Below are 19722 nucleotides of genomic sequence, written 5' to 3' on the forward strand. Positions count from 1 at the left end.
CAGTGACTGACACCGACACATAATTTACATTGAATTATGTCGTTTTTTCAAATTACTATTGGTGTCGACGTGCTAGTGTCATGTCCGGTGTCCGTGTTCGTGTCCATGCTTCATTTTAACCACAGTATAGCGCTTTAGTATAGCGATAAAGTGTTGTCAAATAGTGGTTGTAGCTTGTTCATAAAAAAATATAAAATAAATAGCGGCTGTAGCGTAGTTGAATTTGAACAAACCTCTATTTACCGCAATACACGATTGACAACATTGGTTTATATTATTTGTTGTGTATTAAAGGTTGTTTGCCAAGGGCAATGCTGCTTGGTGTACTATGGCTTCCTTTTGTATGTGTGTATGCATGCATGCTGTACTTGGATGTTTTGGTTTGTTACCGATTGTGTTTGATGTGTAAATATTTCTTGTGGTAGTTGATTTTGTCAGACTATAGGTTACAAGCAATTCGGGTGAATTAAAGATTAGGCATGAAAAGGAGTGTGCAGATTTGTTTATGGATAGGTTGATTGTGTTGTGTTTATGTGATTTCTATTTTATTATTTTCTTGATTACTTGAGTGATGATCTCACTTTTGCTACGTCCCGTACGGCATTATACCTCTGTACTAATCCCTTTCCCGAGGTCCTGCTGCTCTCTTCAAACTTCAATTTCTTTGTATTAATGTAATGCCATATATCCTAGAAACACAGACATAGCAGTTCTCTAAAATGCACCATCTTCATTGCGAAACATCCCTATGATACCCATTCTTTCATCATAAACATAAATATGCTTGATAAATTGCACAACTTTGCCTTAACTGTTAAAGGCCTAAAGCAAAGTAGGATTTTATATCATTTGATGTAAAGGATATCTCATTCCTAAAAGCCCGACAAATAAGAGGTGACAGAATCCACTTTTAGATGGTGAATGTGTCTTACCCTGCTAATATTTCTGAAAACTTAGAATAGAATTCTAAGAAGTGGTAGCATTCTTTTTCCTTTTCTAATTTAACTTGTGATTAAGGATATTGATTTTTGGTAGTTCTTTTCATTTATTAATAATTTGTTAACATAGCCTTGGCTCACATATGGCACCAAGTCTCTTGGACAAGGTAGTCAGAGTCGAGATCCTACGCAAGATTGGGGAAGGGTTACAAGATCGTGAATCGGGGGATCGTAACACGGATCGTAAGATCCTACCTAATTTAGAATTTCATATATACTGCATATAGATTCATAATATGCATATGAAACAACATAATTTAGTAGGAAAAAATCAGGGCCGGTTTTGGGCCTGGGCTTCCAGGCCTCCAGCCCAGGGCCACAAAAAAAAGGGGGCCACAAAAAAAAAAAATGGTAATAGGTAGTAATATTGGGGGGGGTTTAAATAGCAACAATAGTGGCCCAGCAACATTTATGGCCCAACAAAACATAAGTAGACAAAAAAAAATCATAATTAGATATTTCATAATTAGATAAAAAAAAAAAACAAAAATATATTTCATAATTAGATCAACAAAAAAAAAATATATATATATTTAAAAAAAAAAAAAACATAATTAGAAAAGGGGTATATTGCGTCTAAACACTTTCTCTTTCACCCCTTCTTCACCCTTGATCAACTTCAGCTATTTCACTTCCTCATCCTCTGATTCCTCCCTTCACCGAATCACCAATTTCGTCACCGCACCGTGAAACTAAAGGGAAATTTTTCGTCCTCCCTTCTTCTCTCTTTCTCGATCTCTCTCAATGAAACTAAAGGGGAAAATCATAACCCTAAGAAAAAAAATCAAAATTCAAGGTTAGTATTTAATTGATCAATTGTTTTTGTTTTTAAATTGTTAATTTCTTCTTTGTTCATTATTAGGAAATGATAGTTCATATCATAGTTGTTGTTGATGATGATGTTATTGTTGTTGAACATGAGGTTTTTTTTTTTTTTTGACGAAAATTGTTGAACATGAGGTTATTTGTGCTAATAGTCTGTTACTAAATAAGGATGTTGTTACTTGTTGAAAATTTCAGGTCTACTAGGTTCAATTTCAGGTCTACTAAGAGCTTTTTTTAAGTAGCTAAAATGTATTTTGATAATATTGATTACAATATGACTTTTTTTTTATTAGTCACAACAATGAATGATTATTTTTGATGTTATTGAAATTGTTTACAATTTAGATATATTATATTTTTATAAGGGGTCCATTTTTATTTTTTGCCCTGGACCTCTAAATACTCGGAGACGGCCGAAAAATCTTCAAGTAACACTAAAATTACTTAAAAAACTTAAACTTAGGATCATAATATTGGTAGAAAATAACTCAAAACACATCAACTTTCGAACAGTAGCATATAGCAGTAATGACACTATTTAATCTGTGAGAGAGGGAGTAAGGATGCCAATCTGGTAAGTTCCACAAATGATGGTGTGTATTGGGAAGTTGCAAAAATTATGGATGTTATTGGGGAAAGGTTTAAAACAATTAATTGTTTTAATTATTGATTAGTTGGCAGTAAAAAAGTTTAAACTTTCCAAGTGAAACATTTCAACTCTTACGTGAAAAGGGTTAAAAATGCAGTTTCCAGAACCGGGTTGTAGTTTAAAGGTTCCGGGTTGCAAAACCTACCCGCGAACCCGGATTTCTGGAGAGGAACAGGGTCGTTTCAGAACGGCGATTTCGGCGGTTATGCGAGTTTTCACGGCGATGCCGGCCGCCCCACCAAAAAACGATTCCGGACATACTCTGGCACGGAGGAGGGTTGCAGGATCGCAGAATCGTCCTATCCTACGACTTGGATCGCGATTCTGACTACCATGCTCTTGGAGACAACTTGATCTCAGGATCGATCCCCGTTGAGGCTACTTTGTTTCTAGTTTATATTTATTATACATCGGTACTTTGACTAAAATTGTATAGTTTCTTTCTCTAAGAAAAAATTCGTCATACAAAAATAATACACATTGGACATACAAGATGGGCTTGAAATTTTTTTTAAAAATAGAAAAGAACCCAGAGGAGCACTTGAGCAGTTAAAGATAGTTAAGGTCATCGGTGTTGGTGTCGGTGCTTCAGAGTTCAAATATCTTTCCCGCCAATTGGCTCTGACAGGGAGGCCATGAGCTTGGGAGAGAAGGTAAGAAAGGTTGCCATAGACCACAGTTTCCTCCTTTGAGGTTGATAGTTTCAAGGAGTTCGGTGCCATTAACACGGCACAAGTCATTTTCAGTTTTTTTTTTGTGTGTTTTGCTTACAAGTTTTTATTTTTAATATTATGTAGTTGTTGGTTTTGTGAAACAATGGCAACTTACAGCTATAAAACTCGCACGGTAGAGTGGGTTAGGAAAGGGTTAGCCTCATTGTGGATTTTGAAAAAAAAATTCACTTTGCTTTTACTAGAGACCAGCTCCACACCATCGAATCTACAACCTTAGTAATTTGACAACAATTCTGTCCACCTCAGACGAAATCTTAGCACCCCTTATAAGTTGTAACACCCAAAGATTGAAAGATTGTTGGTCTATGTTCTAGATTAGCTTAGGTGTTTGAGGTGCATACGTGATAGAACAGGAATCAAATGTGATATATTTACTGAACTTTGGTTACTGATATGGGTAAATATCAGTAGCAGAGAACTGTACAGAAGGGTAAATTCAGAAACCTGAAGGACGGGAGAATATGTGCAGTTGCTTGCAGCTTGGGTTTTGAGTGTTTGTATTTTGACTTTGGCATCATGTGCTTGGTGTTGTTGCTAATCGGCCGTTGGGGCCTGTAGTTTTTATTTTTCTGGAATTAGCCACTTGGGTTATATTCCCATGTGTTGGTTTTGTTTTGCTCTTGTTCCTTTGGGTTCTTTGTACTCCTTGTACTTGAACTTTCTCATAATACAATTAGCTGATTAAAAAAAAAAATTGTCCCTGGAAATTTGATAGGTCTGGTTTTCTCTCACTTTTTCTCAACCCACCTGTCTCTACTATATAGTTCTGTTATCTTCTCTTCCCTCATATCCCAACCGATACTATCCCTACATTCTGTTTTTATTGCTTACATGGCATTTGGTTATGTCATTGAATTTCCTCATACCTTTGTCTTTGTTCTCTTTGTTTAAGACAGAAGTTGCCCTTTTATGCTCTTGTAAATTTTCATTTTTCAGGATATTGTTATTTTTTGGTATACTTCTATAGCAAGATACTCTGTCATATCTTATTATCTTATACACCTTAGCTGTTGATACTCTGTCAAATATCGTGAAACTCAACGTTATATTTGAAGTACCAATGATAGGTTTGCTTCATGGGAAAGTATTTCCATATTTTTAAACTTGTTGATCTTTTTGTTGTGTTTGAATGGCATGCCCTGTGCTCTGTTTGTGCTTAATAAAGTTGAAATACTATATTTTTGAACTAATGGATATATGAAATGATGAAATTGGTTTTCCTTTCTGGTGGTATGCTTGCTTTTACTGATCGTCTTTCTGCTATTTGTGTGTTAATCCCTTAACCAATTTCCAGTTTTCCTAGAAATGCAATCAAAGTTTAGCCATTTTGTGATGGTTGTTGTTCACTATTTAGGAATCCTACCAGTAAGTGAATATTTCATGATTGTGGCTACTGTTGATCTCAAATTTTCGGAAGCTTGTCCTATATGTTTGTTCGCTCGCATGGGTTTAAACGTATATTAACTGCTATATATCACAAATTTACCGAGTTTTTCTCGTACATTATATCTGCAACTTACCACTTTATGTGCCATTAGAGTTTCTCCTTCCATTATGGATGATTATGTGAAACACTTACCTTCATCATTCAATAGCAAAATAGCAATGCATTAAAAAAGTCAAGTACTAGGCATATATCAAATTGTAAATATGAAAGAACCAAAAAATAATCGTTATGAGCTAGTATTAGTTTACACAAGAACGAGAATCTTTACATAAACAAGCTTTCGAAGTTTTACAAACCCACCATTTTCAAATCCATGATACACAAAATTCTGCATACACACACACCCTAACCAGCAATTATTCTCATTCACAGTAGCCATATCCTGATTGTTGTAATTCAAAACCAATACAGCTATTTTTTGTTTTTTTGAAGCTATTAAAATGATTTCACAGACTAGGATTTTATACAGATATTTACAAAAATATTTTTGTGGCTTCTCAACCGATGGAATGGCGGGGTGAGAAGAGGCGAAGAGGTGAGAACCTCCCCATGAAGCCTGGTGAAGCAAGACCGTTCATGGGTTGATACTGAAGCATGCTGAAACCCTTATGTTCTGGTCGTTTCCCACTTTTCATGTGTCCATTGAAGGTCCCACATTTCACCATCCACCATCTCTTCTTAGTTGGGATATGATGGCTTGAGTTCATTTTGTCACACATATACTCTTTGACCACATGCAATCCCTGCTCCACCACCTCAACTGGAGGCGAAATAAGCGGGTTCCCCTCCACACTTAGCTTCTGAAGCTTCTGGAGGCACCCAATTGAGTCAGGCAAGGTCTTAATATTGTTGTAGCTAACGTCCAATTCGACGAGGGATAATAGGAGACCTATGGAGTAGGGTAATGTCTCCAAATATTGAAAGTTTTGACTCACATTTAGGGTCTCAAGGTTGATGAGGTTCTCAAGGTCGTCAGGGAGACTCCTGAGGCAGTTTAGGCGAACATCGAGAACCCTTAGAGCTGTTAGGTGAGAGGTGGAGCTAGGAAGAAACACCAGCTTGTTGGAATTGACTGAAAGTTTCACAAGTTTTATGAGCTCAAAGCCTATTGTGTCTGGTAGCTTGCTCAAGTTGTTGAAGTTGACATTCAGTTCTTCTAAGTCTCTGGTGAGTTAAAAATAAGATGCATGCACATGTATGTTAGAAGAATGATCTATGTAGTCAATTACACATACACATGAATATCTAGGTTTTACTATCCTTCCAATTTTACGTAGATTTACGAAAGCACTTAATTGATTTGTGTATGTGTGCGCGCATCGGAGTTTCGACGTGGTGTAACAACATTTCTATATGTTCACTTTTTTTTTAAACGGTCAAAGTTAGTTTTTTTTTTTAAACGGTCAAAATTAGTTTTTTCACCTCGCCAGAACTCGAACCTACTCCTTAAATCCTTTCACCCTTAACTCAAATCAGTTGAGCTATTTATCCCACCCCTATATGTTCTTTTTGTTGAAACAGGTAAACACAGTAACCATATACTATCGGATCCAATACGAACTCTAAATTTTAAGAATTCGCTATATGACATGTTGTATCATAATAATGGTTTATCCTAAACTTAAGAAAATTTTCTTAAAAACTTCATTAAAAAATATTGTATCATTATATTTTAAACTAAATATATTTGATAGAGAAACTAAAACTATTAAATTTTAAAATATAGAATAAGTTTATAAACTATAAAATTGAGAGGACAACTGCTATTAAACCTTAACTTAATTATTTGAGAAAAAAACAAAGAAGAGAAAATAAACCTGCAATTCTCAATGGTTGAGGGAAGGGATTCAATGAAGTTGCCAGAGACATTCAAAACTTGGAGTTTAGAGAGACAGCCAATGGAGTTGGGTAGGGATCTGAGCCTGTTGGAGTGCACATCCAACACTTCCAAGTTCAGTAATCTTGCCGTTAAGGACTCAGGAATGTTCTGTCATAGTTTAAAAAAAAAAAAATATTGCATATAATTAAAATTTGTATAATATAAGAAATATTTAATGCAATTTGGAAGAAAATTAAAAATGTTGAAGCCAACGATTCAACGAATAAATAGTAGCCGACCACATCCTTTTAATTTATTTATTTATTTTTGAAGTATATAAAAAAAAACCATGTCATTTTCATGTGACAGGAAAAAAAATATCTTGTTGCATCTAGAATATTCACATTAATTAATTTACCAATACTATAATGAAACGGAAATTATTATTTTATAACGTGAAACTAATTACTATTTTACAATTGTAATTGAAGATATTTAACTAGGATCCTTAATATGATAAGATCAAATTCTTACCATTAATTAGTTGACCCTTGATAAACATTTATACGTGAAGTATATATACTACAATCAATTAATTGTGAAATTCAGAATATATTTTTGTTTTATAGGGATATCAAAGCTAACATTTGGTCTTAAAATTTATCAAAATATTTTTCCAGAAGCAAATGAATATAGTATAATTTGTATCTAAGGAGTTTCAACCTTTTGTGCAAACTATATGACTAATTCAAATTGTCATTGAGATATGCTTATAATAACTTGAACATGATAATATAAAGTCTAAAAAAGGAAGAAAAAAAACATATATACATGCATTTCAACAAAAATAAAAGAGAAATATATACCTGGAGATTGTTATTAGATAGATCAAGCTTACTAATGATAGCTAAATGAAGCGAAGATTTCGGAAGCGACTCCAAAGACATACCACTCAAGTCCACAACATGACGCTTCTCTCCCTCCTCCGCAACTTTTTTCCTCTCCCTCTTTTTCGTCATATCAATCTTTACCGTCAACTGATTATCATGTTGACGATGAAGTTGAAACTGTTCCATTTCATACATCTAAATTAACTGAAACAAACCTAGTTACTCTATAAGATCAAGAAGAAGAAAATAATATAATAAACCCTAGTAACTCTATAAGAAGAAGTTAAGGAGAGATATAACTAGATTTTGTGAAAGAGATAGAAGAGAGAAATGGAAATTTATAGAGAGGATGAAGAATATATGAAGATGGTGCAAGTTGCAAAGAAGTGGGGGAGGTGTAGAAAAAGTAAACGATATATCATGTGTGATATGTACGGATGAGAATTGAGGGATAGTATAGTGACGTATTATGAAAGTACAAGAACCGTATAGTCAGGGTTTGTGTGCTAAGCCACGTTACTCACATTTTGATTTTATCGACCTAACCATATTGATTATTTATTTTATATCAAGTGAAAGTTTTCATCAAAAAACATATATTAAGTTTCATTAAAATTATGTTGTGTTACGCAAAAAATGTTATTATAAGAGAAAGTCAGAAAACTGTTCTTTCAAGTAAAACAAAAAATAAAAAAAAGTCAATGGCTGCGTATTTGCTTACACATGCTCATGATAAACACTACACTGGTTTATTTAAAAAACAACCTAAAATAATCAAAAAATTTGGAAAATTTTATGGTACATTTGAAAATTTTAAATGTACTGATATATTAGGTTATTAAATTAATATGTAAATAAGTATTTTTTGAAAGAAATGATTTTTTTTAATAATAAAGAAATCTTTTTTCTTTCATTAAAAGAATTATAATAACTAAATACTAGTATTATTTATCAAAACTGCCAAGAATATAAAATTTGACTTTTTGTTGGATTTGTATTCTTCATAATAGTTAATATTGATTTTTTTTTTTATATATAAAAGGTAAAACAAGATTAGTGTAATGCCCGTAAAAAATAATTAGTGTAATGCCCGTAAAAAATAAAATTGGTTTTTTAAGAAATTATTATCTTTAAAATATCTTAACTGACAAATAATTTTTTATTCATAAAAATTAACTTTAACTTAATTTACCGGTACATTCGAATATTTGAATGTACAATAAAAACTCCCGTAAAATTTACTAAAAATAAATATAAAAATTGGGGAAGTGAAACTTTTTATAAGTAGATAAACAAAATGACAAGTTATAATGTGGAGATCAAGGTTCAAATTCAGGTAATAGTGTTCGACCTAACAATTTTAACAATTCTATCGATTGAGTTAAGATTTATAGATAAACAATAATTTTACAATAATCTAAGTCTTTAAGTAAATACCTAGTAAAGACATATTAATTAAATTCTTACAAAAAATATTCCTAATTAAATTAAAAAATGAAAAGATAAATCATTTATCACTCTTAATAATTAAATGATAATTTTAGAAAAAATATTTAATATTGATAAATTTAATACCAAAATTATTTTCTTTAATCCTCATGTTTTTATTAAAGGGGTTATATTTGTCATAGAGGTAATATTAATAAGCGTGTTTCATTAAAATTAATAAAACTAATTATTTAAAACACTAATTACCTCGAAAAAAAGTTATTATCATAATGTACAAAACTCATTTGAAACATGTAAAATGAGATGATGGAGAAATATTTTTCCTACCAAGGTCGTCATCATGGGGACAAGAATGATGACACATAATAATAGAAGATGGGGCTATAGCTACGGAAGTAATGCGAACAGGATTTGCTGCAGTTTAAATCCACACAGTTTTCCCACAATTTTCAATAAGGACTGTTCGATCTAATATTAGTGGTTGAGATTGATTTGTAATGATTTTATTAAGATGCAATTTGAATCGACTGATTTAAAATGGATGTCTTTGATTTACTACTGCTGTATCTGTGTCATTTAATTACTGCAGTAATGAGGGTATTCCCCACCTCTGCTATGCTCCATTAACACTCAAAACATAAAAGTAAAAGCTTATAAAAAAAAAAAAAACATAAAAGTAAAATTACTTTGGCAATTCTTTAGCTTAAGTTAAATAAAATTACTTTGGCAATTCTTTAGCTTAAGTTAAAGTTTCGGGTTAGTACTTTTTCTTCTTCTTTTTTAAATTAGTTCTTTAAGATATAAACATTGACCTTTTTTAAAACTTGGTAACCTTTCATTCATATTTATCGGATGGTCTACGTAAAAATTCGAATTTCAGAAAAAAGAATGGTGAATATTTTGGTTTGTTGAAGTGGACAATTGCGATAGATTCACAAATAATGTTTATTGGGTGGGATGGGTAGCTCAACTAGTTGAGCAGGAAAAAAATTAAGATAATATTTATCAAAAAAATAATAATTAATGTTTATTAATTTTTTAATATTAGACATTATTTGTGTACGTATTAGAATTGTCAATCTCATGAGCAGTGTAACGGTTACACGTGTGACCTATCATTTATATTTTAGAGGGGATGAATAAGCCGTGATTTCAACTTTAAAAGTTTTTTTTAATTACCTCAATTTCTTTTAAAGAAACAACAAATATATATTATATTTCAAAACAAACTTTATCTCAAAGTTCTAATGAATGAATTGAAAAGGATCATTTATTTTAAATAAATAATGATATTTAAGTGATATTCTTATTCTTATTTTGGGTTGGTTAGCTTGCTGCTACCAACTTCTTATTTTGCTTAAAAAAAAAATAAAAAAATGTGTCCGGATATCCGCGGGTATAGATATCATTAAATCAGCATATGTATCAATTAAATAAAGGATAATTAAAATATCCATATATTTTATTTGCAGAATTCAATAAACCACCCGTCTTGTATTGTGGTGGATTTTATCCGCAAATATTCATGGGTACAAATATTTTTACTATTCTTAGATCCACCCAAGTTACTCTGCTTGGAAAATTAGTAACGAAAAAGTTTTTTTTTTTTGTTTTGGTTTTTTTTATGATCCCTACCCCCTACAGGCCTATTGGTTTAACTCTGTTATTCCTGATGCTCCACCAGATGTTGTAGCATCTTCTCATTCAAATGTTGCACCAGATGCTGAAGTATTTGTTCAGTTCCTCTACTATAACAATTAGGAGTCAGTTAGCTATTAGTTGTTAGTTGTTGAGTGGAGTTGCACTTGTGTTAGTTAGTAGCTATGTTGCCTAGGTACGGGTACGTGTACCGGTACGCAGTGCAACATTTTTAGAAAATTTAAGGTACGGTTACGTTATTATAAAATATTAGAAAAATTATTTTAAGTGAATTATTATCATCATGCTTTGAAGATTTAATTTCTTTTTGTCCACCGTCTCAACTATTTTCATAAAAAATGAGAGATAATTGATATATAATAAAAAATTATAATATTTTAAGAGATTTTTCAACAGTCAATATGTTTTTTTCGTATTCATCATCATAAATCAACCAAATAAAAATAGGTATGGAATCAGTGTGTACCAAACGAGTACCATGAAGTATCCAGTACTGGTACGTACCCGGTACGAGTACTTCACCATTTTAGGAGTACCCATGCTACATAGGTTAGTAGTTTGTACATTTGTATTTTCTGTTATTTTTGTTTGTCCTAGGTAGTTATGCAGTTACTTGCATTTGAAGTAACAACCTATTGTATATAAACAATCTATGCCCTTTGTGGAAGAATAAGATTTTATTTTTCCTTTATTCAATTTCTTCTTATTCAATTCATCCTCTTCTCATATTTCATTCTTCATTCTTCTGTGTTCTTTGTTTTGGGTTAATTCCCCAACAAAGTGGTATCTAGAGCTTTCACGATCTAAGGGATTTTGATTCAGATCTTTCACCAAGAAAGAGATTCAAAGGTTGCAGTGATTCAATCATGGATGGGAAGAGTAATTTTCATGAGAATTTGTCAATTCTTGATGGAAAGAACCGGGATACATGGGTCAAACAGATAAAAGTGATATTTATTGTTCAAGAAGTGGATGAACAAGTGAATACTGTTCTTGATCCATTACCATCAAATGCAACACAACAACAGAGAACAACGTTCAAAGAAGCACAGAAGAAAGATAGCAAGACTATATTTCTCATTCATCAATGTGTCAATGCAAAGGTGTTTGAGAAGATTGCAGATTGCACTACCTCCAAGGATGCTTGGGACATTTTGCAGAAGAGTTATGGTGGTGATGCAAAGGTCAAGAAAGTGAAATTGCAAGCCTTGAAGAGACAATATGAACTGTTGGAGATGAAGAGTGATGAGACAATTGCAGATTACTTCACAACATTGGTGACTCACACCAACCAGATGAAGAATTGTGGAAGCAATCTTGCAGAAGAAGAACTTGTTGAAAAGGTACTAACGGTGGTTCTACAAGTGCACAGAATCGCTACCAAGTAATAAAGTGATAAGTTTATCGTTCTCCACAGGGATTGTGCAAAATTACTAGTTTCGCTTAGGAATTTAGATAGTTTGCATTCGCTTTGGTTTTTGGAGGTAGTTGTGCTGACAAAATAAATTGCAGGAAAATAAATGACTGAATAACTAAATAACAAGTAAATAAAAGTGTGTGTGTGTGTCCACGCGGGATGGTTAAGTGTGGTCGGATCCCTCCCTTACTCCTGCTTGGTGGTTATTCCCTTGTTTCCCTCTATCAAGAATTAGACTATTAAAAATAGGTTCAGAAGCACTCGTTCCCTATTTCTATTACAAAATGTTCATAGCCTAGTTAGTGGTTACCCTTACTCTGTTTAAATATCCTTGCCCCAAGTTCCACTTTTTTGTTACAAACGTTGGTATCATTACCTAAGTAGCTCCATGTATCACAAGCTGTCATGTGTGCCTCTAACTAGTCCTAACTCTGCCTCAGGTAGAAATTATCGTTCGTTCTAATCCTATACTAAGACCTCAGATACTGAATTTAATGGTTTCATCTTAGCCACAACACATCGTCCTTCGTTCGTGATTACTAGCTTTGTTTCCTATGCGATATCCACTAGGCCCTTATATTTTATTCTAATGTGATCAGTATTAAAATAAATATAAAACCAGATGATAAAAGAGTTTGAAAGTAGAAACAATTGAATTTATACCCAAATTATAGAAAATCAAGCATTCGTAAGGGGGTTCCTCGACTCCACCTAACCTAGGAAAAATAAATTACAAAGACAGAAAGAAAAGAACCTTGTTGGCCTTGGAGTTCCTTGACCTCCTTGCCTCCTCCTTAGAATTCTCCTAACTCTAGAGTGAATATTCAATGTTTCTGAATATTTCTGAATATTTTTGAATGAATAATAGTGGAGGGGGAATGCTCTATTTATAGTTTTCCAGCTGGGTTTTGGGCTTTTCTGCGCGTCCATCGCACCCATCGTGGCCACGATAGCGTGTAATTTTGCCTTATCGTGGCCACGATGGATCATATCATGGTAAGATGGAAGATTTTCTGCGTGCTTTTGTCGTCATCGTGGTACGATGGGAAAGATTTGTTGCAGATTTTCTTCAATTTAAACCGCCTTCTCATCACACAACGCCGGATCTCATCGTGGGTACGATGGTGCGCGCTGTTTATTACGTTTTTGCTGCTTTCCCACTTTTCTTGCTTCTGGGCCAAGTAACTTCACTTTTCCAGGTATTTGCTTGCTTTTGGGCTTCAACTGCTATTAAAACTACCCTAAAATACTACTAAAAAAGTCATATAATTGACTGTCATCAGTTACTCAGAACTTTAACCCCTAAATTTGATCACATTGTGGTGACAATTGAACAAACAAAGGACTTAAGTGAAATCAAGATTGATGACTTGCAGAGTACACTTGAGGCTCATGAGTCATTTGAATCACTACATTTCTCATGCCTTCAGCTGCAATGGAATTGCTATATGCTAGCTTGATCTTTGTGTTGAGACATTTGTCCAATTCAGTTAAGATGCTTATATTCCCGATCATATGATTTGAGCACCCTGTATTAAATTACCAAACCATGGAATCATCTTCTTCATCTGTAATTGTCACCATGAAACTCACATCATTTTATGATGTTGAATCATCTTGTGCCACATTTGCTTTTTCTTCACTGCTTTGACCTTTCTTTTTCTTTGGAGCCTTGCATTCATTAGCATAGTGACCATACTTGTCACAATTGTAACACTGAATGGTGCTCTTATCCTTCTTTGAACTATTCTTCCTTTTTCCTCCTCATTCTTTTGAGGATTCAGGCTTGTCTTCAACACATTCTTTCCCTTTCTTTGACTGTTTCTTATTCTGCCATTTCTTTTTGTCATCTTGATACTTCTTAAACTTTACAAACAAAGCTTGCTCATCTTCTTTGTCATGATTTCTCCCACCATGCTTCAACTTATGAGCCTCAAGTGTACTCTGCAAGTCTTCAATCTTGATTTCACTTAAGTCATTTGTTTGTTCAATTGTCACCACAATGTGATCAAATTTAGGGGTTAAAGTTTTGAGGACCTTTTCAACAAATTCTTCTACTGCAAGATTGCTTCCACAATTCTTCACCTGGTTGGTGTGAGTCACCAATCTTGTGAGAGTCACCAATCCTGTACAAACAATTGTATTTTTAAGTACACACTCTTGAATTTTTAAATACAATTGTCTGTTCGAGCCTTCCAAATCACTAGTTAAAATTGAAAGATGGAGTTGCAGTTATGGTATTGAGAAATATGGATCAATCTCATGGGTTGTGCAATGGATTTCAGTTGATTTTTACAAGGATGGGACAATTAATTATAGAAGGAAAGATAATATCATGAAGCAATATATGCGACAAAGTTTTTATTCTCAGATTATCCTTAACACCATCTGACGTCAAAATTCCTTTCAAATTTCAAAGTCGGCAGGTTCCTATCGTTGTTTCATTTGTCATGACTATTAACAAGAGTCAAAGTCAGTCACTTAAAAATGTTGGAGTGTATCTTCCGCAATCAATATTTTCACATGGTCAGTTATACGTTGCTGTGTCAAGAGTCACATCGAGAAATGAGTTAAAGATTTTAGTCGTTGATGATAACGACAACCTTACAAATACCACTTCAAATGTAGTTTATAATTAAAGAAATTTTCCATAATTTGTAGGATTGTTTGTATTTTCATGTTTATATAAGTTGGTGGAAAAAATTAGACAATAAATATTTTTGGTTACTACGCGTATGAATTACTTTGTTTATTAGCCCAAAGAAATATAATATAATTGATCTACAATTTTTGACCCGTGCGAACACATGGCATAGTGACTAGTTGTTGTTATTATTATTATTATTATTATTATTATTATTATTATTATTATTATGTTTTGTTTTTATTTTGGAATATTTTGTTTCGAACCATGTCACACTTTTGCATACTTCAGTGTGCGTACGACACACGCCTGTGTACACCCACCAAAAAAAAAAATTATTATAAAAATTTGTAAAAAAATTATTATAAAAATAAACATTCTATGAAAAAAAATTGTTACAGTAATTAAGTTTCTAAAATTTGTAGGGACAGAATAGTTTCCACTATTATTACTTGCTAGCTACAAACTAATTTTATTATTTCCTTAATATCAGCAAAAAAAATGCAAATACCTTTTCAACTAGAACTTTGACCCATGCGGTGCATGGGTCTAATTAGGTGTAATATATAACAATAAAAAATAAAATACAAAAATTCTAAGAGCATTTTCAATAAGAGTAGTATAGGGAATTTCATGGACTAATTATTCTATATTTGTTTATGTGCTTATTTTATATTTTATATATTTTTTAAATAATTTTTGAACCCCATCGTTTTGTTTACTTATTAAAAAAAAATTGCTGATAACTAAAGGTTAAAAAATTGATGATAATTAAAGGTTAAAAAAAAAATTAAAGACGTAATCAAGAACATAAACTTAAGTAGACATCCATAAATAAATAAAAATTGTGATTAATTCCGCCGTTCAAATTTATTGAAAACAGTGTTAACATATTAGGATTCCTAAATTCTTTCATAATTGAAGCACATGTTTTAGCGGTTGAAAGGTTTTATTGTAAGTAAGAGATGCAGGTTCGATGACAAATCTGTATATTTTTAATATAAAGCTGCAATAAAAAGAAAGAGAAAATGAGGGAAAAAAAATTTGGTTTAGGGTTAGTTTATGTTAGCAAGCTTATAATATAAGAGATTATCGGTTTTTAATTGTTTAAATTGTGCAATGAAAATTGATGGTGCTTAATTGTCGTATGAAATATTTCCTATGAAAGTTGATGGAGCTTAACACTTTGTGGACATAATTTAAATCACAATTGGTCTGCTAGTGCATATTGTATCAATTGATCATCGGTTAATATTAAATTTGCAATGTTAAAATCAAAATAATGAATGTGATTAGTGACATGACTATGATTATGTTTGGTTGTATTGCAAAAAAAATTGATTTAGTAGAATTGAGTTTGATAATAACTTTCCAAATTACACGTGATAATAACTTTTCAAATCTCACATGATAATTATTCTCTAAATTTATGATCCGGTAGAAAAAAAATCATTGATCAGGAAAGACATAAAAATATTTCATGATGAATAATATAGTCAACAATAATTTTGATATGATATACTTTTAAAATTGATGGTGCTTATCAATTATTGCACATAATTTTAATCACAATTGGTATATTTGCCATAATGGTTGGAAATATTGCCTTGCATTGAAGGGTTGCGTGTTCGAATTCTAGTCAAGACAAAATTGTATTAATTTTTAATAAAAATTGCAAGATAAAATGGAGGGAAAACATGGAAAACAAATTAGGGTTTAAAGTTTGCTTGTGTATACAAGCTTATAATATAAAAGATTGCAACCAACACATGCGCGTCCTTAGCCACCTCCATATTAGTTTTTTTTTTTTTTAATAATTGCAACACATATATTTATTTTCAATCATTGTATAAAGAAAAAACGAATGTAAAAAAAATCATTTTTATTTTCAATCTCAGTAGAGCCCATGATTTGGGGCTTTGGGTTAATCACGATGGAAAACATACATTCACGATGGGAACAAACAAAAATTTGAGCTTGAATATATAGTAACAGAACAAACAAAAATTTGAAGAAAGGAAAGAGAGAAAAAGAGTAACCGTGAAAGAGAGGTAACACCTACGAGAGAGAAAGAGAGAGGGCTGATTGTGTGGTGGAGATGATGCTGTACGGTGGTCGGTTTTGGCAGAGCGATTTGGGATGGCGAAATGATGTATGGTGGTTTGGTAATGTGAAAGAAAAGGGAAAACTAAAAAACGCGCGTGTATACAACTCAAAAAAAAAAAAAGAAACTAGTCCTAGACTCTCTTTCTTATTTTCAATTTTTTAATTAATGAATTTATTTATTCTCTTCTATTTATGTAAAGTAAGTGAGTCTCGTAAACATTTAATCTTCCTTAATCAGTGCACCTGGTGCATTGTTTAACATTGGCCTAATTATAAATATGAATCAAAAAAATAAGTATCAAGTTGTAATGAAAGAGGCATTTATGCTCTGTACTCAACTACCAGCGAATCTAGGACAGCTTATTCCCTTACATTGAATTTCTTATCCTATCCTATTTATTTTATTTTATTTTGGTTCACTATCCTATCCTATTTTGTTAAGGTCAAAACTTTATTGTAATTTATTTATATAATAATTTGAATTTGTTTTTCAATCATAATTTTTCTTTAAAAGTAATTGAGAAAGAAACAAATTATTAATTAAAGTAACAATAATTATTATTTAACAATCATTTTTAAAATATTAGAACTCAACACCTTAAAATAAAATTATAAAGCTAAGCACTTATCATTGACTAAGCATCTCAAATAGTTTTTCAATCATAATTAAGATATGGACTATATATATAATAATATAAATAGTATCCGTAAATTTTCTTTTATAAACAATACAAGGAGTACGGGCTTAACCAATTAATTTATTGAAATTTGGTTGTTTATAAGTAGTTTAGTCACCAATGAAGTGTCTATGGTATGAGAATTCACCAATGAAGGGTCAAATACACATTTATTTAGCGAAAATCAGGTATTCTCTGCGTGTGCAACTGCAGAGACAATCTCTCGAGTTTTGTGGGATCTGGACGGTAAACTCTCCTTAAAAAATTTAACTTTGTTGCATGCCCAAGTCGGAGATCAAACTTAAAATTTTAGTTAAGCAAACAAAAAAAATACATTTTAAATATGAAGAATTAAGGGAATTGTTGTTTAAATCCACTTTCACATACATAAATGTTTTTTTTTTTACAAACCACACATAAATGTTTCTAAAACTATCTACCAGGGGAGGAGATCCTCTCCAACATATTTTTTCTCCGGTAGCATCAGAATCATTCATTTTATTTTGAGTGAAATGTCAAATACCGTCCCTGAAATTTCAAAATTCGTCAAATACTCCACCCGAAATTTGGAAATAGGCAATTACCCCTGAAATTGTAAAACGTCAATCAAATTGTCCCCTTCTCTATTTATTCCGTCTATTTAGATGAGGAAAAGATGGACGAGACAAGAATTGATAAAGAGTATGATGTTGGTGATTGGTGTTTCTTGTCTAGTTTTGAATTTGATGACTCAGATTAGTCTATTGGTGGTTAGAACCACCTCTTGGTTCTGATTTTGAAAGAAATGATAATAATATGATGAGGATGATTCTGGTGATGATAATTTTGGTATTTTGGTTCCTTGTTATTCACCTGGTTGCAAGGAGGTTGAACACTCAAACAATGTGCTTTTGATGACTCAAAATAGACGGAGTAAACAGGACAGTGGGCAATTTGATTGACGTTATACAATTTCAGTAAGGTATTTGCCTATTTCCAAATTTCATAAGGATATTTGACGAATTTTGAAATTTCAGAAGATATTTGGCATTTCATTCTTTTATTTTTGTGGAGTATTGTTCATATCAACAAAATATATTGGAGTACTGTTCAAATCAAACTTGTTATTCTCTTTAGGGCCTAAATCATCATTTTGCTGCATTACTATTTGTCGTTTATTTTAACTTTTTTGACAATAAAATATTTATCGTTTATATTTAATATGACAAACTTAAATATAAAATAAAAGTCAATGATTCGTGCGAATGCTTCGCACGAGTCTTTAAACTAGTTTACTTTAAACTAGTTTAATTGAAAGTTCAAAAGATATTTTACAAGAAGAAAAAAAAAAAAAACAAGAAAGTTCAAACATATCGTACAAGGTACAAAACCTTACGAATGTCATTACGTTTTTTAATTGAATATATGTCAACTATGATGCAAGGCTTGAAAATATGTGATAACTTATGTTTCACATCATAATAGAAAATAGAACATATATTATACGTGTAAATTATTGTACGCTACTGACGTTCAATATATATAAATCAAGTAATTTACGGTTATTTTTGAATTACAGCTACATTTACCATTTATGTGACAATATCATATGAGTTTTATTTTTAAAAAGAAAAGAAAAGAAAGAAAAGCGAAGCTAACTAAAATTAGGAGCACAAAATCTATCACGAAAAAAATCTTCCTACAAGAAAGGAGGTAGGGAATCCACCAACGAAAACCCGAAATGTTATGATTGTAGTTCGCCAACTTGTGTGCGCAACAATTGTCTTCCCTAAAAATGTGTGAAAACAATAATTGCATATTATGAGAAAACCAATTGTCCCACCAATTTCTGAGGTTCCAAGGGACTATAGGCTTGAGTGATCACTTGAGAGTCATTTTCATCCCAAAAATGAATTCAACCCCGTTCCAACGCATGTTCAATGACTAAAATGACCGCGATCCATTCCGTATGCAAAACCAAATGATAACTTGCAAGAGAGTCTATATTAATTTGTAGATAGCACTTATAAATTTATTATATAACTAATTTTCATTGATCATATAATAAATTACTTATATTTTTTTAAGAGATATAGATGTCTCATCACATTATGGATGTGTTTGTTTTAAGTTCTAAAAACATCATTTTTCATTTGTTTACTATCATATCAATTACCTTTTTTAAATGTAACGCTAGTTGTCAGAATAATACAAGACAAAACAACACAAGACAAAATTTACGGTATTATACAAATTTTGTCTTATACGATGTTTGATGGATAAAATGTTATTAGGTATATATTTTACATAACTTGTGTTAAGGACAAAAAGTTGTCATGTGGTTAAGTGGGGGACAAAAATATGACTTCAGAGACTAAAAAGTGTGAGAAAAATCTTCAGGGACTAAAATAAAAATTCTAAAAAATTAT

The 19722-nt window shown here is 31.9% G+C and overlaps 1 protein-coding gene across 1 annotated transcript; it reads right to left on the bottom strand.

Annotated features, from left to right (window-relative positions):
- Nucleotides 1-4830: 4830 nt before the first annotated feature.
- On the bottom strand, nt 4831-7897 carry LOC123887191 (plant intracellular Ras-group-related LRR protein 6-like). Its single transcript, XM_045936471.1, has 3 exons — nt 7339-7897; nt 6471-6640; nt 4831-5817 (listed from the first exon to the last, which is right to left on the bottom strand). The coding sequence occupies exons 1-3, from the start codon at nt 7555-7557 to the stop codon at nt 5151-5153; spliced, it is 1056 nt and encodes a 351-aa protein (XP_045792427.1). The 5' UTR covers nt 7558-7897; the 3' UTR covers nt 4831-5150.
- Nucleotides 7898-19722: the final 11825 nt, after the last annotated feature.

This window comes from Trifolium pratense, linkage group LG5 (genome assembly GCF_020283565.1).
Source record: "Trifolium pratense cultivar HEN17-A07 linkage group LG5, ARS_RC_1.1, whole genome shotgun sequence".
NCBI classification, from domain to species: Eukaryota; Viridiplantae; Streptophyta; class Magnoliopsida; order Fabales; family Fabaceae; genus Trifolium; species Trifolium pratense.

Excerpts from the sequence above, each read along its gene's own strand:
- LOC123887191 (XM_045936471.1), bottom strand. The coding sequence starts at position 7,557 with ATGTATGAAATGGAACAGTTTCAACTTCATCGTCAACATGATAATCAG. Across the intron at positions 6,641-7,338 it reads TATCTAATAACAATCTCCAG|AACATTCCTGAGTCCTTAAC; the intron begins GTATATATTTCT and ends AAACTATGACAG. Across the intron at positions 5,818-6,470 it reads TCAACCATTGAGAATTGCAG|AGACTTAGAAGAACTGAATG; the intron begins GTTTATTTTCTC and ends TTAACTCACCAG.